General features: G+C 32.4%; 1 protein-coding gene across 2 annotated transcripts in view; it reads left to right on the top strand.

Moving 5' to 3' along the window:
- The window catches only part of LOC126826401 (xenotropic and polytropic retrovirus receptor 1), a 30,265-nt gene extending 13,262 nt beyond the window's left edge, over positions 1-17,003 (top strand). Inside the window, exons 2-15 of one of the 2 annotated variants that reach the window (XM_050555576.1) lie at positions 1,603-1,654; positions 1,906-2,007; positions 2,928-3,214; positions 3,940-4,041; positions 4,883-4,963; positions 5,645-5,723; positions 7,190-7,377; positions 7,918-8,097; positions 8,743-8,890; positions 9,536-9,730; positions 10,224-10,399; positions 11,096-11,229; positions 11,658-11,843; positions 12,479-17,003. In XM_050555576.1, the coding sequence (XP_050411533.1) occupies positions 1,603-1,654; positions 1,906-2,007; positions 2,928-3,214; positions 3,940-4,041; positions 4,883-4,963; positions 5,645-5,723; positions 7,190-7,377; positions 7,918-8,097; positions 8,743-8,890; positions 9,536-9,730; positions 10,224-10,399; positions 11,096-11,229; positions 11,658-11,843; positions 12,479-12,560 (1,992 nt within the window). In that variant the 3' untranslated portion in view covers positions 12,561-17,003. Of the gene's footprint in view, positions 1-1,602; positions 1,655-1,905; positions 2,008-2,927; positions 3,215-3,264; positions 3,529-3,939; positions 4,042-4,882; positions 4,964-5,644; positions 5,724-7,189; positions 7,378-7,917; positions 8,098-8,742; positions 8,891-9,535; positions 9,731-10,223; positions 10,400-11,095; positions 11,230-11,657; positions 11,844-12,478 lie in introns of those variants that run through there. The other variant, XM_050555577.2, reaches the window with a different exon arrangement.
- Positions 17,004-18,450: the final 1,447 nt, after the last annotated feature.

Below are 18,450 nucleotides of genomic sequence, written 5' to 3'. Positions count from 1 at the left end.
TTCTGAACCAAATTATCACTGTTTATTGTTTTGACAAGATGTGTGCATAGTGGTAACTAGCGCACTGGTATATTCGCGACTTAGCCTCGCTTTCCCATTTTTAAATTAAATTTTTAAATGTTGAACCATTCTAATCTAGTTAAAATCTCGAGTATCCGATGCCATCGAGATTTTATTATGGTCTTGTTTTGTTAATAAATGTGTAATTAATCGGTTAAATAACATTTCAGACCTAAAGAAAGACCTGCAATAGGCAGATTTACCTCTTGCGTAATGTATTTTTAATACACAGTAGACTGGAGAATATTGACCTTATAATCAACATATTAAACAATTGTCCCCAATTTGGGCTAAGTCTTTAAACCTGTGTAATAGACTTAACCAATAACTAAGAATACTATTTTTATTAAAACTGAACCTTTGTCAGCATATGTATGACATACTAAATTATTTATTAAGTTTTTGGGGTTTTTTTTCAAATTCAATTGGGACATCTCTTGCAAAATGTGTGTGTATCTTGCATGGCAACTGCTTGTTCGTTTTCAATTAACAAGCAGAAGGCTTGCTTTTGGCTTCTTGTTAACCAACTTTTTTGACTTGCTCAGTTACTGTTTCTATAGAGAAACCATATATACTCTTCAAAAAAAGTAGGGGATATTGAGAAACAATACAAAACTGCGGAAATGCACTGCTGTTTTTGTTAGAGGTAACCAGTGTATGTTAATAACAGGCCAATTGCCTACACAAGAACATAAACAGTTCATAAGGCGGCTTATCTGACAGCCCCATGTCACTCGCAAAGAGATACGCTGTCAAAAGTGAAAATGGATGCTTTTGATTTTTGTCTTAATAATGAATAATTGCTCCACCAATCCTCAGACATTCAGCAATTTGTCGTGGCATGCTCTTAATCAACCGTCCAATCACGATTTGGGGCAATCTGACCCACTCCTCTTGCAGTGCCACGGCCAATTCTTGCAGTGTTGTCGTTTGACATTGACGTCGACGAACACATCTCCCGATCAAATTAAATGTAACACACTAAAGCAAAGATACGCTGATCAGTAACTCTTATGCAAGAACCGATAGTAAAGCAAACATGGTTAGATAAACCAGCAAGCAGCAGTTTTTATCAACCCTTCCTTGGAGTGTCAAATTTGACAATGAACCCCTCCCACATGTATGGCACTATTGCGTGTCGCATGTGCAGCTCAGTGGTTCTGTTGGGGCGATAAGTTGTTCATTTGTGAATATACTCTCAAAGCATTTCAAGTGTCCATGAATATTTATCATATTACAACCTGCATAGGTATTTGCATTTCAATATCCCCTACTTTTTTTGAAGAGTATAGTTTCAACAATGACAGACCGTCCGCCCAACATTGGCTTCATCTGCAAACGGAAAGTTTGACAAGGTTATTTATCCCACAAAACAAATCAACGTATAAAATCCACTGAAGTTGATCATTTTATTTTTATAAATCAAAGTGATCTAATTATTTTGATGCCCAACAAAAACAAAGGCATATGGGGCATGTATATATGATTATGACATTTACATAGGACTAATTGATTATGATTTATATTATCAATGTGTTTCAGGATATGAAGACCATGTTATATGAGGCACGGGAACAGGCACCGTCAGCTGAAGGTTAGAATTACTTTTATCAATCCTTCATAAGAGCATGTAGAAGCCTAGAAACATGTTTTGATTGGCTTTTATAATACAATTTTCTTTTTTCTTTTTGCCTATATAATTACAATTCTCGTCGGAAGAATAAGCAATCCTCTGTCGATTATTGTCAGATCTTGTAAATTCTAGAATTTTGAATTTGAAAGAGGTTTATGTACATATGTTGGACTATTTGTAAGTTTTAAATTAAATTATTTTATATTAAATAGTAACAGACAACAGTACAATACAGAGATTTTTTGCTCGTTTTGATGAAAGGTTTTTCCAGTTTTGTGATGCTGAACTCAGTAAAATTAATACATTTTTTCTCGGTAAGTAACTATTGGGTGTTGGAATGGAACATTTGAAAGTGTTGGAAGTATTGAATGCTGTTGTTTGATTTGTATAAAATTTACGATTCCTCAGATATCTGTATTGGTATTGTTAGGGAATGAATAGAACGAAATTCTAGCTCAAATTTTATGAGTGATTAATTATAAATTATATTTTACCATTAGATAGATAATGATGACAAGTACTTGGATCAACTTTTTTATACATCCACATTGTTGTCTGTTGGTATGTTGTCCATCAATAATTTACCACTCTTGAAGAATTTTTCAAATTTATATTGGGTCGTAAAAATGACTTAATTATCTCCCCTTCATGTTCCAGTTTATGAAAACTAGTGAAATCAATACAGGTCAAATCGATGCAATATAATTATAATTTTTTTAAAACTGGTGTAGTATTTTATTGGGGCATAAGAAAGAACCTCAGTAATGTTCAAAATTTTTGGATCATAGATTTTAGATACGTTTTGCAGAGTTATCTTTCCGTTCACATGTTGATTGTTTGAAGGTTTGATTTTATAGTGTTTTTTTTTTTTAAAAGGGAGAAAAAGGGGGTTGATGAATGATGACAGTGATTGTCTTAACAAGCCCACACCCATGTTAAAATATTACCTAAGTATCCCTATCCATGCACTACCCTAAATTAAATAATGTAAATCTACATTAGAAAGAGTAAATATACTTGATAAACAGTTATCTTACTGAACAAAATGGACAAATTTGACCTGTTCACTCAAAATGTTGCCATTTATAATCTTGATGATGCAAATACTGTAGCATATCTCTCATGAATTGAAGATTAGTAAAAGATTTCACCATACATTCAGTAAGACTCCCAATTTGGCAAATTCCAGAAGGTGAATATATGGATAAATTTATTATGGTTTTTTTTTTTTCAGAAAAACTTTCAGAAGCCAACAGAAAATATGCCAATTTGAAATCAGAACTCAACGTTTATTTGGATCATGATACTAAGCATTCCCATTCTATTTCTTCCTTACGTCGACGTCGAGCTAGTGTGTATGGACTATTTAAAGATAAAGAAACACAGGGCATAGTTCACACGCCAAGACTTCATGATTTAAAATTAGCTTTCAGTGAATTTTATCTCAGTCTTATTTTACTGCAGAATTATCAGACGTTAAATTTCGAGGGATTCCGAAAAATTCTTAAGAAGAGAGACAAGGTAGAGTAAAAACTTTATTAAATTGAAGACAAAAACAAAGGACTTGATTTCTGCTTTTTGTAGTAAATGTTACAGACATTAAGAGTCACTTTAAATCAGTATCAAACCTAAATACAATATTCTTCAACAAATAATTGTTTAAAAACAATTTCAGAACTGTCCAATAAAAACATAGTTATAGTCTAAAGAAACACTTGATTCTCTATAATCAAGTACTGAACTTTTTTTTAAATGTTAGCCCAGCGGACTGATTTGGTAATAATTCCATAATCTGCACCACGGTTCATCACTCTGACATGTATCTGTAAATGTAGGTAGGTGTAAAAACGGATGACAAAACTCATTATTTTATTTCAAGGGGAATTGGGTAGAAAAGTGTTCCAATACATATGATTTTAGATCATACGGTCTGCCATTGAGTAGAGTGGCATGGTTTTGATCCCAGGATGGATTCTAACAAGAGGAAAAACTTGAAGTCTATCAAATTTTAATTTCTTCTGATTTTTTTTTTAAAAAAAAAGACATATGCCCTAATTTCATATTTAATACATTCATTGTTACATTGCTCAATACTTTTGAAAAAGATAAATGTGCAATTTATTTTGGGATTTCGGCGTGAGACATCAGCCTCACTGTTGGCTTGTTTTATACAGTTATTGGGCTGTCACAATTATACAATAGAAAGGGTAAATTAAATAAGTTGATGTATTTTTGTTTTTATTAAGTTGATGCAGACTAATCATGGCGCAGAATGGAGACAAGCTCATGTTGAAACGGCACCTTTCTATACAAACAAAGAAGTTGATCATCTTATTAAAGATACTGAGGTTTGGTTATATATTAATAACAATGCTAATTACAAATGTCTCTACCATAAATACCCTATTAATGGCACAATGTGTGTATAGGTAACAACTATATATTCCTATTTTTCACAAGAATAAAGGCGAAATTATCATTCCTGAAATGCATGTTAGATTAATTTTGTAATTTATAATAGTGTCGAGTGACTGCAGATCATGGTTGACTGAATAGCGACTTTTCTTAACTGTCAATTTTGCCGAACAGATGATTATATTTGATTACTAATATTACATGAATGTAGATTTTTTGTGACTGACGATTTTGCGGAGAGAACATTTTACTTGATTTGTCTTATTACTTGAATGTTGATGCTTTGATAATTTTGTGTGATCTTACTTGAATTTTTTTTGTGACTGGTGATTTTATATGGATATAATTTTGTAAGAATAATGATTATGCCTGACTCTTGATCTTTCATGAATGGGGATTTCACACTGCTGCCGAATTTGTTTGATTGGTGTTATGATTTTCCATATGATCATTGCCTAAAGTCAGAATAGACACTGGACAATGTTTATGATGAGTATGGTATTAGAACATAATGCCATTCAATAACTCTACATGTTATTTCGTTATATATACCATTCTGTTGTGATGTGAAAATGCTTAGATTCTATCTAAGGGTAAAATTTCAGGTGTATTTATTATTCACAAGTTGGAATGTGTTCAAATTATTTTGTCATAATGCGTTCTAGAAATATTGTCATGATGTGTTCAAGAAATATTTTCTAGAAATATTGTTATGTGTTCAAGAAATATTGTCACGATTTCATTCTATAATCATTATAATCGGTTGTTTTGCAGCAAAGTGTTACATCAGAGTTAGAAGGTGGAAATCGACAGAAAGCCATGAAAAGACTTCGTGTTCCACCATTGGGGGATCAGGTAATTTAGTATTTTAATCAAAACAATATCTGATAGTTTTTCTGCAAAACATGGAAATCAGTTAACCAAAAAAGGCTAAATTTTATACTTTTCCTGTTCAAGATTATGATTTGTTTGTTCTTTTCTAAGATACATAAATTTGTCATGGTCAGTCACATCATTATTAAACTTATAAGGGTAGTGGTGTACTGTAATACATGTGCTGCAGATCTTGAGAGTTGTCATTGATTATAGATGCTTGTGTTTGACAGAGAGTACAGTTTAAACAGCATTTAGTAATCGCACACATTAAAATAAACATGGCAGTTATATGGAAAAAAATTACTGTATTTTAATTAGAGTTATGTTTTCAAGCATAATAATCAAGCAAAGGTCCCCATAACATACATATAACTTGTATTTATTTTAACAAAGAGCATTTGATCATCCATGCTTGTGTTTGACATGGAGCTTAGATCATCCAGGTTTGTGTTAAACCTTGAGTAATTGGTCTTAATTGTCCATGTTTGTGCTTAGTAAAGGCTTTCACGGAAATCTCCAGTCTCCCCCCACCCCAACCCCTCAGTTCAAGTTATTGAATAAAATATATTGTATGTTTGTCCAAGAATAAGCTAAATTATGTTGAGTGGACATATTATAGAACTATTGTGTCTATTGTATTTTATAAATATTTTTTTTCAGCAAAAACCATGGACCAATTTTCGAGTTGGATTATACTTAGGGATGTTTGCAATTCTTACCATAGTTATTGTTGTAGCTGGTAAGTTCAACAAAAAAAATTACAAACTACAATAAAGGAAGACAATAAGACAGTCATAAAAAATATTATGAATATTTGAGTAAAATTGACTTTTGACGTAGAGTATAAGTCAATCTGATTAAATTACAGATGTATATTTCGTTTCGTTTTTTTTATACTTTCGATGGCCTACACTACATAAAGATCTGACAAGTTATAGCGATAGGTCACGTCAGGGGTCAAAAGACCGACTTATGTCCTTTTGACGTCAGACAATCAGCATTGATGTTACTAGTGGATTTCCCAGTTCCGTGAAAACACGCCTAAAGCTCGCCGTAACAGACCATTTCATTGCCTTATCCCTGACAACATTCAGAACACGATTTAAATAACAAGTCTTCCAGATCCAAGTGTAGTAAAGACAAGTAAAACGAAATTTTGAACTATTAAAACGAAATTTTGAACTATTAAAACGAAACGAAATAGGATCTGTGCTTTAACCAGATTGAGTATACGTATAAAAATGACTTTCAAACATATTGAAATAACATCATGTGAACATTTCTAATTCAAAGTCTGTGAAACAGGTCTAATTAAAGGACAATATTGGTGTCAGTCTTTATCACATATGTGATAGAACTGGTTAAACACGTTCCAAATATAATTTTAACACAGATCATTGCTACGATAGATGCGTTATGATGTAACTGACTGAAGTGACGAATGATAACAGATACATGGGCGAATTTCTGTTCACTAATAATCCCTTCGAAGACCAAAAGTTGTTATATGAGACTGTGGGAGGATATCTGACAATTCAAAAAAATAATTGACTTTCAATAGATAAGAGAAAAGGAGAAAAATGGCATAATTGTGAAATTAAATACACGTTACTAATATTTTTGTTTCTGACTAAATGGTTTGATTAATTTTGTCCAGCATGATTTGTAACACATGTGATATTTCACTTAAAGAGTTGCAATAATAAAAGTATTTACCATTATTGTTTTGATCATTCTTTGTGTTTTAAGTTTTATCACACACATTTATATAAAATAATTCTGCAAAATTTCATAAAAGGCTTTGATTGTCCAGACATTTAATTGGCTGTCTAATTAAGGTCAAGGGCATTGCAGGCCTAGAATATGCTTTACTTGAACATTTCTTTTGACGTTAAAGGAGTGACCATAACAGCTGACTTTAATTAGATTGTCATAAAACAGCCATTTGTACTTGTTTTATAACACCTGATACCACTTAAGTTATGAAGTACAGAAAACTAACATTTTTTATTGTACTTTGTTTGATGTAATGAATTGTTTTGCCTAATTTCATCACTCCTTTATTTATTTATTTATTCCTCCCACCCACCTCTCTGCATCCTTACCCAACACTGATATATGGGATTTACTCATTTATGCTCCCAGTTTTACATTATTAAAATTTTGTTTGCAGTTTAAAAGTTTTATCCAAATGTATATTTTCAGCCGTTTTCATTGATCATTCAAAAGATTGGGAACCAGCTCTTCGTATGTACCGAGGAATGTTCTTACTCATTTTTGACCTCTTTCTCTTGGGTGTCAACACATATGGTTGGAGGTCATCAGGGGTCAATCATGTTTTAATTTTTGAAATTGATCCAAGGCATCACTTGTCTCATGCACAATTATTAGAGGTTAGTATATTTTAACTTTAAACATAACTTTGCCAAGCAATAAATATATGCCTTAATTTGTTACTGAATTGATAACGTCATAAGTCAAAACAAAATAAAAATCTAATTTTGATTAGATTGGAAAACTGCCACCTTTTGACTATTGTTCTTTTGAATTTTGATAACTAAAAAAATGTCCCTTACAATGTTTCAATGTTAGAAGTCATAATTCTTGAGAAAAAAGTTCCTCCTCATAACTCTGCAAGTATGTGTTTCAATGACAGGCAATAACTTTGCATAAAATTGCATTTGTACATGGCCGCTCCTTATGACTCTACAGGTATATGAACAATCCAAGCAAATGAACTCTGCATAAAATGGATTCTGAATATTGGTACAGTTCTGCCTTTAGACTAACCCAAAAATCCAAAGTAAGGTGAACAAGACAAAGAATCTACACACATGACAACACTATTACATTATCCTTTAAAATCCCACTCCCTTGTCCCCCAAACCATTTGACTCTATAAAATCATTTAAATTATTCATTTGTTCTTTCAGTTGGCATCATTTTTAGCCGTGTTATGGGCGGTCAGTGTTCTAGGTTATTTGTTTAGTGATTTTTTGTACATACCACCAATGGCTCATCCACTCACCATGGCTGTGTTTTTACTACTTTACCTCATCAATCCATTTAAAATATTTCATTATAGGGCGAGGATGTGGTTACTTCGTGTATTAGTAAGTATATTTTACTGCATTAGAAACAAGAAACTAATGCTTTAAATTTAAAGAAACCGATCCAGGCCCCGATTTCACAAAGCATTCTCAGATTTAAGTTAAGAATTTCCTCAACTTTCAATCACTTTTTATGAGAAATATCTTTGATCCAGAAACACTGAAATTTGCACATAGTTTTCTTATTGATGTATTTGATACATTAAAATTGGGGCCAGATATATTTAGTGAATTCAATGAAATATAAAAAACAGTTTATGTTGGGCAAACATTCCCAATTTTCAAGTGCTTGGATAACGTTGAGAAATTGGGGCCAGATATATTTAGTGAATTCAATGAAATACAAAAAACAGTTTATGTTGGGCAAACATTCCCAATTTTCAAGTGCTTGGATAACGTTTTGACAATTGTTTTGTTAAAGAATTTTTAGTATTTTGTATACTTTTGGTATAGAGAAATGTATAAGATTCCAAGAATTGATTTTTATGATGATAATCTAGTTTTCAAGGTAGTAAAATTAAAATGTATGTCCATTATGTTTGTTTCAGTATTTGTTTAGTGACATTGTAATTTGCATACAAAAACATGGAATGATATACCTACATACATGCAGTAATATAATGAAATATATTTCATGTTTTATTTTAGTTTAGAATTTTCACTGCACCCTTTCATCATGTTGGTTTCGCTGATTTCTGGCTAGCTGATCAGTTAAATAGTTTGGTAACAGTTCTATTAGATTTTGAATATCTGGTTTGTTATTTCGGTTTTGAAGTGGATTGGATTGGTGAAAACCGTAAGTAAACAATAAATTAAGAAGTGGTGTATAAGGTGTATGTCCATATTTATTTATTCTATTTACAATTGTAAGTATTGGTTCAGTGCAAAGAGGTCAACTATTTGCCCCAGAATTTTACCCTACATTGTAATCTGACTAGTGTGTTCACTCATGTTTTGGCCACATTTATGTACTAATTGAAAGTGATAATGCTTCTTCATGGTTAATTTGATGAAATACCTACATTTATGCCATGGAAATTGACTGACCGGTAAATTCTCCAGCAGATAATTTTCATTGCCAATGATTAAAGACCGACAAGTATACCGAAACCCACTCTCTTGACTACCGGTATATAAAGTTAAAGGCACAATATTCCAGACGAAACGGCAAATGTAGACTTGGAGACTTTCAGACCATACGCAATAAAATGTATGATAGTCTACCAAGAAGATTAAGCCAAAAATGATTAAAATGGGTTATCTAAAGTTCATGCCACAGTCTTAATTTCTGTCACTGAACATTGACTCATAATAGTACATGTATCTAACCTAATTTATTTCATCCATATTCTTGATAAATCTATATACAGAAAATGATTTTGGGCCTTCTGGCACAATGGGGATTTAAAACTTACTAGTAATTTAATTTTTCTATTGACAGGACCATCAGTTTGTACCAAAAATATATATGGTATCCGATCTGTGGTTGGTTGTTTGCCAGCATGGTTTCGTTTTGCCCAGTGTCTTAGACGTTATCGAGATACCAAACTAATTTTCCCACACATAGTCAACGCTGGAAAATATTCAACGACGTTCTTTGTTATGTTATTTTCTACCATATACAAAGTACAAAAAGGTGAATAAACTCGATCAAATAATTGTTGATTAATATAAAGTTATTAATATGACTGTCTTTCATTATTCTCTACAAATTTCTAATTTTAATAATATTGATTATAATAAGCTTATTGATAATAAGGACATAATGCACTAAACTTCCCACCACCAAGGGACATTCTTGAAACACTTCACAATATTACCCCAGCTTCTAGGAGAACATAGTACATGCTCTATTCACAAAACTGGTTCGCATTTACAGCTAGGTAGACTTGAAGATAGAGTGACCAGGTGGTCTAATATATGTAATGTAGACCTTCATGTTTGTGGCTTATGGCAGTCATGTGATGGATTCAGGTTGTGTATGTGACAAAGAGTAAGGGTTACCTGCCGAATATTGTGTTTACTATGTTAGTCCTAAAATTAATGTTAACCCCATTTTTATTCCTCTCTTAAATTATTGGTTCAAGACTGCCCATCCTAACTTTGACAACACTGATTTGTATTTATAGAGACATATGGTGATAGTTTTAGACAGACCAGCGTTTTCTATTATTTATGGATAGTATCAGCAATAATGAGTTCATGTTACACATATACATGGGATATAAAAATGGATTGGGGGCTGTTTGATAAAAATGCTGGAGAAAATAAATTTCTTCGAGAAGAAATTGTTTATGCTTTTAAGGTAGTTCTTTTATTTTTACTGGAGAGATACAAATCTATGCATAGCAAAAAACTATAGATGCAAAACTTTGTTATGGAAGTGCCAAATTAAATCTAACATACTTACTGTCGGAACCATGTTCTGTCACCATCTGAATCACATTATATGCTTGGAGTTTAAAATCCCCATAATATAATTTACCTCAAAATGCAACCTTATATACCAATACAGGCTATTTGATTGATCAGTAAATTTACGATGTCTGGACACTGTTTTCAAAGAAAGTATGTCAAATGTCAATTTCGTACAATGTAAAAAAATAATTTACATGAGATTTTAATAAGATTGATGTGATTGTATATTGTCATCACCCCAGTCTGTCTTTCTGTCCAACTCATAATCACTATGTAGATGAGAGTTATTGAATTTTTATAGTCAACTACTCGATCATTGGCATAAATAAATAGCAATTGTTTTATTAGAAACCTTGTAATAGCTCTATAGGTCAGTTTTAATGATTTATGTTGAAAGCTGCTGGGGCTGTGAGCCCTATCAAAAAACTGTTTTCTGAGATTGATTTTTTCATAATTTTAAGGATTCTGGAGAATTTCTTATCAAAACTATAAGATTGTAGCAAACTTAATAAACAGCTCAGATGACTAAACTGCTGGTGGCCATATTATCTTTGTCTTGCAACCTATCTCTGTATCTTTGTAGGCATATTATTATTTTGCAATTGTAGAAGATTTCATATTGAGATTTACTTGGTCGTTAACAGTATCAATAGGAGAAGGATTATTTTTTCATAATGAAATATTAACGACTTTATTAGCTTCGTTTGAAGTATTTAGGTAAGTCAAGTTGCTGTTGAAATAGAATATAATGCATATCTGGACTTAACATATGAACATGGGGTTTTCGATTACTTCAGCCAAAAAAACATCAATTGCAATAAATATTGCTTACTACTAGGATAACTGGCTATTTACTGTACAGTTGAGGCAATTGAAAATGTTGTCTTAATTCACTAGTTAACAATCCGTCCTGCATACTACCAACAGAAGAAGAGTCGCAGTGAATTTTAGGATGACTATCAGATTAATTAAATAATTATTATTATCATTCATACTTTGGCCATTTTGGATACATGATTGAAAAATCATGGCAATTTACTGTGATTCAAACTAGACAAAAAACAATGGAGATCACATACAAGTACATCTTGACATACAGTGGGTAAACAAAGATATTAATTTAAAAAAACTCTATTCATTTTCAGACGTTTTGTATGGAATTTTTTCCGTTTAGAGAATGAACATTTGAACAATTGTGGTCAATTTCGAGCTGTTAGAGATATATCAATTGGGCCGATTGATTCGAATAATGAGATGCAGCTTATAGAAATGATGGATGATCCAGATGGTGCCGATTCCAGATTAAGAGAAAAGCGGAGACAATATGGAAAGTAAGTTAATATTTTAAGGCCTATTCACAGAGTTTAGAGGTTAGGTAGACGCAGGTTTAATAGAGATGTATATAATAAAATGTTTGGTTAACGTACATAAAATCACCTTCCTTTTATGTTGAGAGGAGAAAAATCAAATGTTCTGATTTATGGTTATTGTCCAATCGGTAGACATGTTCTAGTCAAGTCTGTGGTGTTATTGTCACTGTATGGCATGTGATGTGCAAAGTATAAGATTGTTTACTTTTTAACTATTAAACAAAACAAGTGATGTACAAGAGATTCTTTTGGCTGCATTATGTTTAAGAAACTCCCTATAAAATTGGGAGAATTGTCAAGTCTTCAATATGGTTGGTACTTGCGTTCTCGCTTTCCTATTTTGCCCGTCTGCTGTAAGTAGTTTATTTAGTAATTGTCAATTTTTCACTGGGTGATCTGTAAACTTGGCCAAAAGGTGAATAAATTGCAGCAATAAACAGAATTGTTTAAAACTTACTCAAAAGCAACAAAAAAAACACCAAAAATATAGGGCAATGTTGTCATTGAACAAAAGCTGCCCTCCACCTCACTGGAAAACTCCAAGGTTTAGTTACTTCAGAAAACTAACTATAAGTTAATTTGTTTTTGTGTTTCAGATCAAAGAAAGAATCTAGGTTGTGGATAGATGATGATGAAGAAAAGGTGCCTTTAATGGAAGCCAAAATGAAAGGCCTTTAATTTAAACAATGAATTCCGTCAGGAACTATAATCAAAATACATGTCAAAATTATATGTTAATATTTCATTATATCCCATCATAATACTTACAATGATCTCTCCAGTTGTCATTTAACATATTTTTTGTTGTTTTTATTTTTTTAAGGCTGAGATATATATAGTTTATTCAGTTTTAAATGACACTAAAAAACACAACTTTATGGATTCACTCATTCTTAGTTTATTTCATGCAACATGTCTGTACTCTTAAAGGTATCTTTATCAAGCAAACATTGCATAGAATAAACTAATATTAGTAATAATAATAATAAATCCATAAAGTTTTGTTAATGTTATACCTCTGCTTCTAAATGTCATTTAAGGATATGGCACTATATATTATTAATCTTGATGCTAGAAGAATATTTGAAGAGCTTTCTTCCAAAACATTATATGCTTATTTCTGACTTTGGTATAAAAACAGTCAATGATATCATTTCAATGATATGATAATGTGAAAAGGATAAATGGCAATAATTGTATTTCAATGTTATTAAAACAATTTGAACTGTGTCAAATAAATGTAATATTTATCTGAGATAGATGCAAAGAATCAAATATTGGTTTTGATATAGGAAAGCTCTATATTTTTCAATGTATTGAAAAATATTCATTATCGACATTGGTTGAAGGTGCTGGGTGAGGTTTTTTGGGAGGATTTTGCATTTAGCAAGCAGACTAAATAAATTTTAACAGATACCTTGCGGAACCTCAACAGTATGTGAATTTGCCATGAAATGAGCATAAAGACCTACATCTGTTAGAAAAATATGAGATAATGTTGGAATGTAATTTATTACAAAGGTTCAGGTACATCATACATTCCCTTCTTCAGCTAATAGAACTTTGTACGAGTGCAAAAATTAAGTGATCCAAAAAATAAAAAGTTAGATTATATGTTTTTTAAAGCTCTCATAAATAATTCTAATCTTTCCATTTTTTTTTTTTTATGTCAAAACATCAAACTTTGTGTTTTAACTCATTTTGACCATGAAATTCATTTAAAAAGTAAATTTTAATCAACACATTTACCATGTGAAATACATAATTAATTACCAAAGGTAGGTGACTGACTAGAAAAAAAAATTGTTGTAAAAATGAGTTTTTGCACTACATTTACAATTTGCATCAATATTCCAGTTATTAATTATTAAAGTTCATATACGTATATGTACATAAGATTTAAACATGTATATAATTATTTTAGAGGGGCTGAACCTCTTTGATTTAGGCCAAAAAAAGGTATTGAATTGGATGGATTGATTTTTAAAAATGTATGAAAGATTAAATTGATGACAGTTTGTTGACTAATTTTTGTTTAAATTTGGTTTGCTGTGTCAAAAGTGGAACACATTATCAGTTATATCTCTACATTTGATTTATCTATAAACATACAAAGGCACCATTTTGTCCTCCTAAAAAAAACCTCATTAAATCCAATAGAATCAACTATTTTATTTTGGACCCAAATCAAAGCGGTCCAGCCATTTCAGTATATAAAATAATATGTTAAAGAAAATAATTTTTATGTATGATGTATATATAATGATATTATTAGGCTATCTATTTGACATTTTGTCTCATATTACATACAGAGATAAAAAATGCTTTACATATGTTCAAATTTTTTTATAGAGTGCTCAATTGTGTCTACTCAATAATCCCCATCTTACCTCTCAACTATTCAGAATTTAGGGCCCCTTTATAACATATGTAACTGGCCCTGGAAATACGCATAAAGTGTATACGTGTAGGTACCAGTTTGTCAAGACCAATATTGCTTGCAGTCAAAATGAAAGGGAAAGTAGCCTAGTACATTGGTGCAACCAAGAAAATTGTAATTTATAGGGCCTATAGAAGTTCTAGACCTTCAATTTTTTTTAAAAAATCATTCTTAATTTTAAAATATATGTGCTCAATTATATATTGTTGTCACCCCTTTTCATGATTGTTATTCTAGTCTGAAGGAGAAATCCTATCAAAATGCGCATAAATTCTAATTCTTGCTTAGTTATTGACCCTGAAAACTTGTAAGTGACACTTCAAAATGCTACTAGTGGGTGCATATTTAAGTATTTGCATATTAAGTTACATATTATATCACCACAACTTGAAAATACCCAAAGTTTTTTTTGTTGATAACAATTTCTGATTGTTATCCAAAGCCTTTTGTTGATTACAATATCTGAAAGTTACATATTATATCACCATCGCTGGAAAATACCCAAAGCTTTTTGTTGATTACAATATCTGATTGTTAATTTCTAGTGCTCACATTATGAGTGCTGATTTGAATAATCTTAAGTCATTATTTGAATACTATTAGAATATTAATTTCTGTTGAAATGATAAATTTTTGGTTCTATGAACTGTAAACTTTGAAAAACTATTTGAAATTCAAATATTCATGTGAGCTCTACTAATTTCCGTTTGAAAGGGCTATAGATGTTTGGTGCAATTTGTCTGTTATTTACTTCTAGAATGATTTGTATCTCAATCTTTCATTTGTTGTTTCTTTTTTGTTGTTCAGAACCTTTGGCAAGACCAAGGGATAGGGATTCACTTTAATGGCAGTTGTTCTAAAATGCATTTCAGAGGGAATCTTTTTTGACTTTGTATATTATTAAACAAAAATATGTAAATTATGTTACATACTATATGTCCTTACCTTTAATTCGTGGGTGTATGATTATAATGCTAACTGGTATGTGTTCTCATCTCCATATATTTCAATTTAATAGGAATAATAGAAAACAATATGAAATTTAATGTTTAATTTAAAATTTGAACACATCTTTGCAAGATGGTTATAATTATCACTTAATTAAATCTGCATTGATTTTGGCACTTTACTTCCTGCAAGTTCCATATATAAGTATGATTTAAGTTCTAGGGGCAGATCCAGGAATTTTTGTAGGAGGGGGTTCGCCAGATTCCTGGGACAGTGTATCTTTTTTTTGGGCGGGGGGGGGCGGGGGGGGTGTCTCTCCCCCTGACCTTGAAAATTTTTGGGAATTACATGGTCTCTTTCGTCATTTTGGGGTAACCAGATATCACTTTGACAAAACACAGAAACTGAGATTTTACATAAGTACATGTACCTACTACACTATGTTTTAGTTTTATGATATGCAATAAAATCAGTTCTGCATGATTTTGACAGAAATCTTTAAGAAAGCAAAATATAGAAAAACAAAATCTGACCGCGACTGTGTCAAACACCAAAATATCAAGAAAATTCACCACATGAACTATTTGTTTATTTATTTCCAATACGCTGGGGCACAGATAACTTGACAAGAGCCTAAAAGTAAAATAGAGTTTTGCGCAATTATGACTCAAAATATAATGGGGAGAATAAGTGGTATGGATGTTTTTTGATGAATGCAAAGCATTAAAGCGGTGGACGCAATAGCCGAATGATTCGGCCGAATCAATTGCCGTTGAAATTCGCCTATTGTGTCCACTGTCTATTTGCCGCATTTATATTCGGCCGAATGATTCGCCCAAATCAAATATGTTTGTCCGCTTCGCTGAAGCATTCACCCAATTGTAGAATTCATTAACCAATTACCACTCATCATCCACTCTTGTCGAGAAGTCACGTGATTGTTTGAAGACATGGTTGCCGCCATTTTTGATCATGTGACGCGAAAGGTGATGCAATCGCCTGGTGAAATGGGCAAAGAATTCACCTAGTGTGTCCACCCATTAGGCCAAATAAAATTTGTCGCCGATTGATTCGGTCGAATAATTCGGCTAATATGTCCACTGCTTAATTGTGATATCACATATGTCTATATCATTATCTCCCACTTTGAATGCCCATCCTATCCCACCATATGATAAAGGATAAAGCACGCGACCGTGACACTTTTGTCATAAAACCACAGGCACTTGAAGGGTTAAAATATTTATATTTTAATCCCTTCAAGTGCTATAATATATAGTCAAGCATTAGTAAGAAGTATTATTTTAAATTTTAATCCCTTCAAGTGCCTGTGTGTAAAACATTTTGTTTTACAATTTTTTTTTATGTAGCTGAGTGGGGGGACCCCCAAACTCCCTCTCCGGATCCGCCCCTGAGTTCCATTTTGCAGATAAGTGTGCTACTTGCTATATAGACATGATTTTTATTTTTAATCTTCTGCTTTGTTTATAAAAGATCATCTGTTATAGGGCAGAAGAGTATTGCAACCAAAAATTGCAGAGCCATATATTTGTATTTGCTCTATTGCAATATCTCAAAATGAACAGAAGGCATGTGAAGTAACTACATCTACCCAAAGACAATATTCTAAAAAGAGTTTGTCATGTTGTCTTTTTCAACAAAAAAAAATTAAATCATTTTTTAATGTGTAATGTATAATTATACCATGTAAATATACGATGATGTAAAATCTAGTTTATATTTTGTTATCTTTAAAGTGGAGCTTATTTTCACAGTACAAGCATACAAAGGACCCGGACCAGAGGAAGTCATATAAAAAATCAAAGTCTGTTAGTGGCATTTAGTAATTGAACAGTAACACACTAAAAACTATGGAATAACAATTGCTGGTTTATTAATTTATACTCTCGTCTTTATCATTTGCTTGCTAAAGACAAGAGTATCATCTTCAAAAAGTTGCATGTTAATAAACCACTAATCGTTATTCTATAACTAGTTTTTAGTGTGATGTGTAATTGTCTGAGGAACAAGCATGCCAAGTTTCATATTGATTGTACTTGAATTGGCAGTCATAGGCTTTTTTCACGCCCAAGACACCAGAACAATAAGATTAATAACGATTGGGGCCCAGAATTAGACGTTGCATGTATACAAACCAGAATAACACAATGCAACAATTGTTGTTTTTCATCCAGATTCTGTGCAACAAAAACACTATAGATGAAGAAATTTATACTGTATCATAGTCATAATAGTTGTAAGACTCTTGAATGAAGGTGTGTTGGTGAAATATTGCCAGTAGTGGCACTTATTATTAGCATTTTAGTAATAGGATAAAATAGTCTTTGTGTCATCCATGTACAAATGCTGGTAGGGAGCCACAGTGGCTAAGTCAGTTAAGTGCCGACACACTAACCAGGATGTCTCGGGTTCATTCCCAGTGTTAGCAGAGAAAGTTCCTAAAAAGATTTTTCAGCAGTGCAGGACAGAGGGCCTGGCAAGGGACAACATCTATAGTCATTCAGATCGGACAGAAAACCCAGGTCCTGAGTATGCCTACACTGCTACACATTGCCATGCACATAAAAGTAGGCCTACCCTTGGCAGTTGGAATTCAATGAGGAGCAGGATCTCCTTCATATAGCTTGCTACTACATAGTCATGTGTAGGCCCTATGCAGTGGTAACTGGTGTTCCGGGCCAGGAGGATTAATTTCATCCTGTTGCTGTTGGGGCTCACTGCCCAGCATAGGCGTACGGGGAAATTTTTGACTGGGGGGGGGGGGCGGTGGTGGTTGGTGCCCAAAAAATGTAGCTAGGTTCTTAGTATGTTACATAATAATAATAAATTCGCTGTTAAATTGGACACATTCAAGAACACAATATTTTTTTTATACAACTTTTACAAAGTACAATTGTGTGCCGAAATTTTCCCAGCATTTGGTGCCCAAAATGGGGGGGGGGGCGGCTGCCCCCCCAGATCGTACGCCTATGCCGCCCAGCCAAACCCTACAGTCATATATGACTATATAGTCTCAATTGCAAGCTAAAGTTTAACCAACCTGAAAGAAATAAACCCAACAAAGTCACAATAAAGACATTCGCTGTAATAGGCCTATCGTTTAATTTACAAGTTTAAAAAAGGAGCTAAATCGCTAATATTTGGGACCCAGTAGTAATA

This window comes from Patella vulgata, chromosome 1 (genome assembly GCF_932274485.2).
Source record: "Patella vulgata chromosome 1, xgPatVulg1.2, whole genome shotgun sequence".
Classification (NCBI taxonomy): Eukaryota; Metazoa; Mollusca; class Gastropoda; family Patellidae; genus Patella; species Patella vulgata.
The sequence above is the reverse complement of the archived record's forward strand: the minus strand, read 5'-3'. Positions and strand labels throughout refer to the sequence as shown.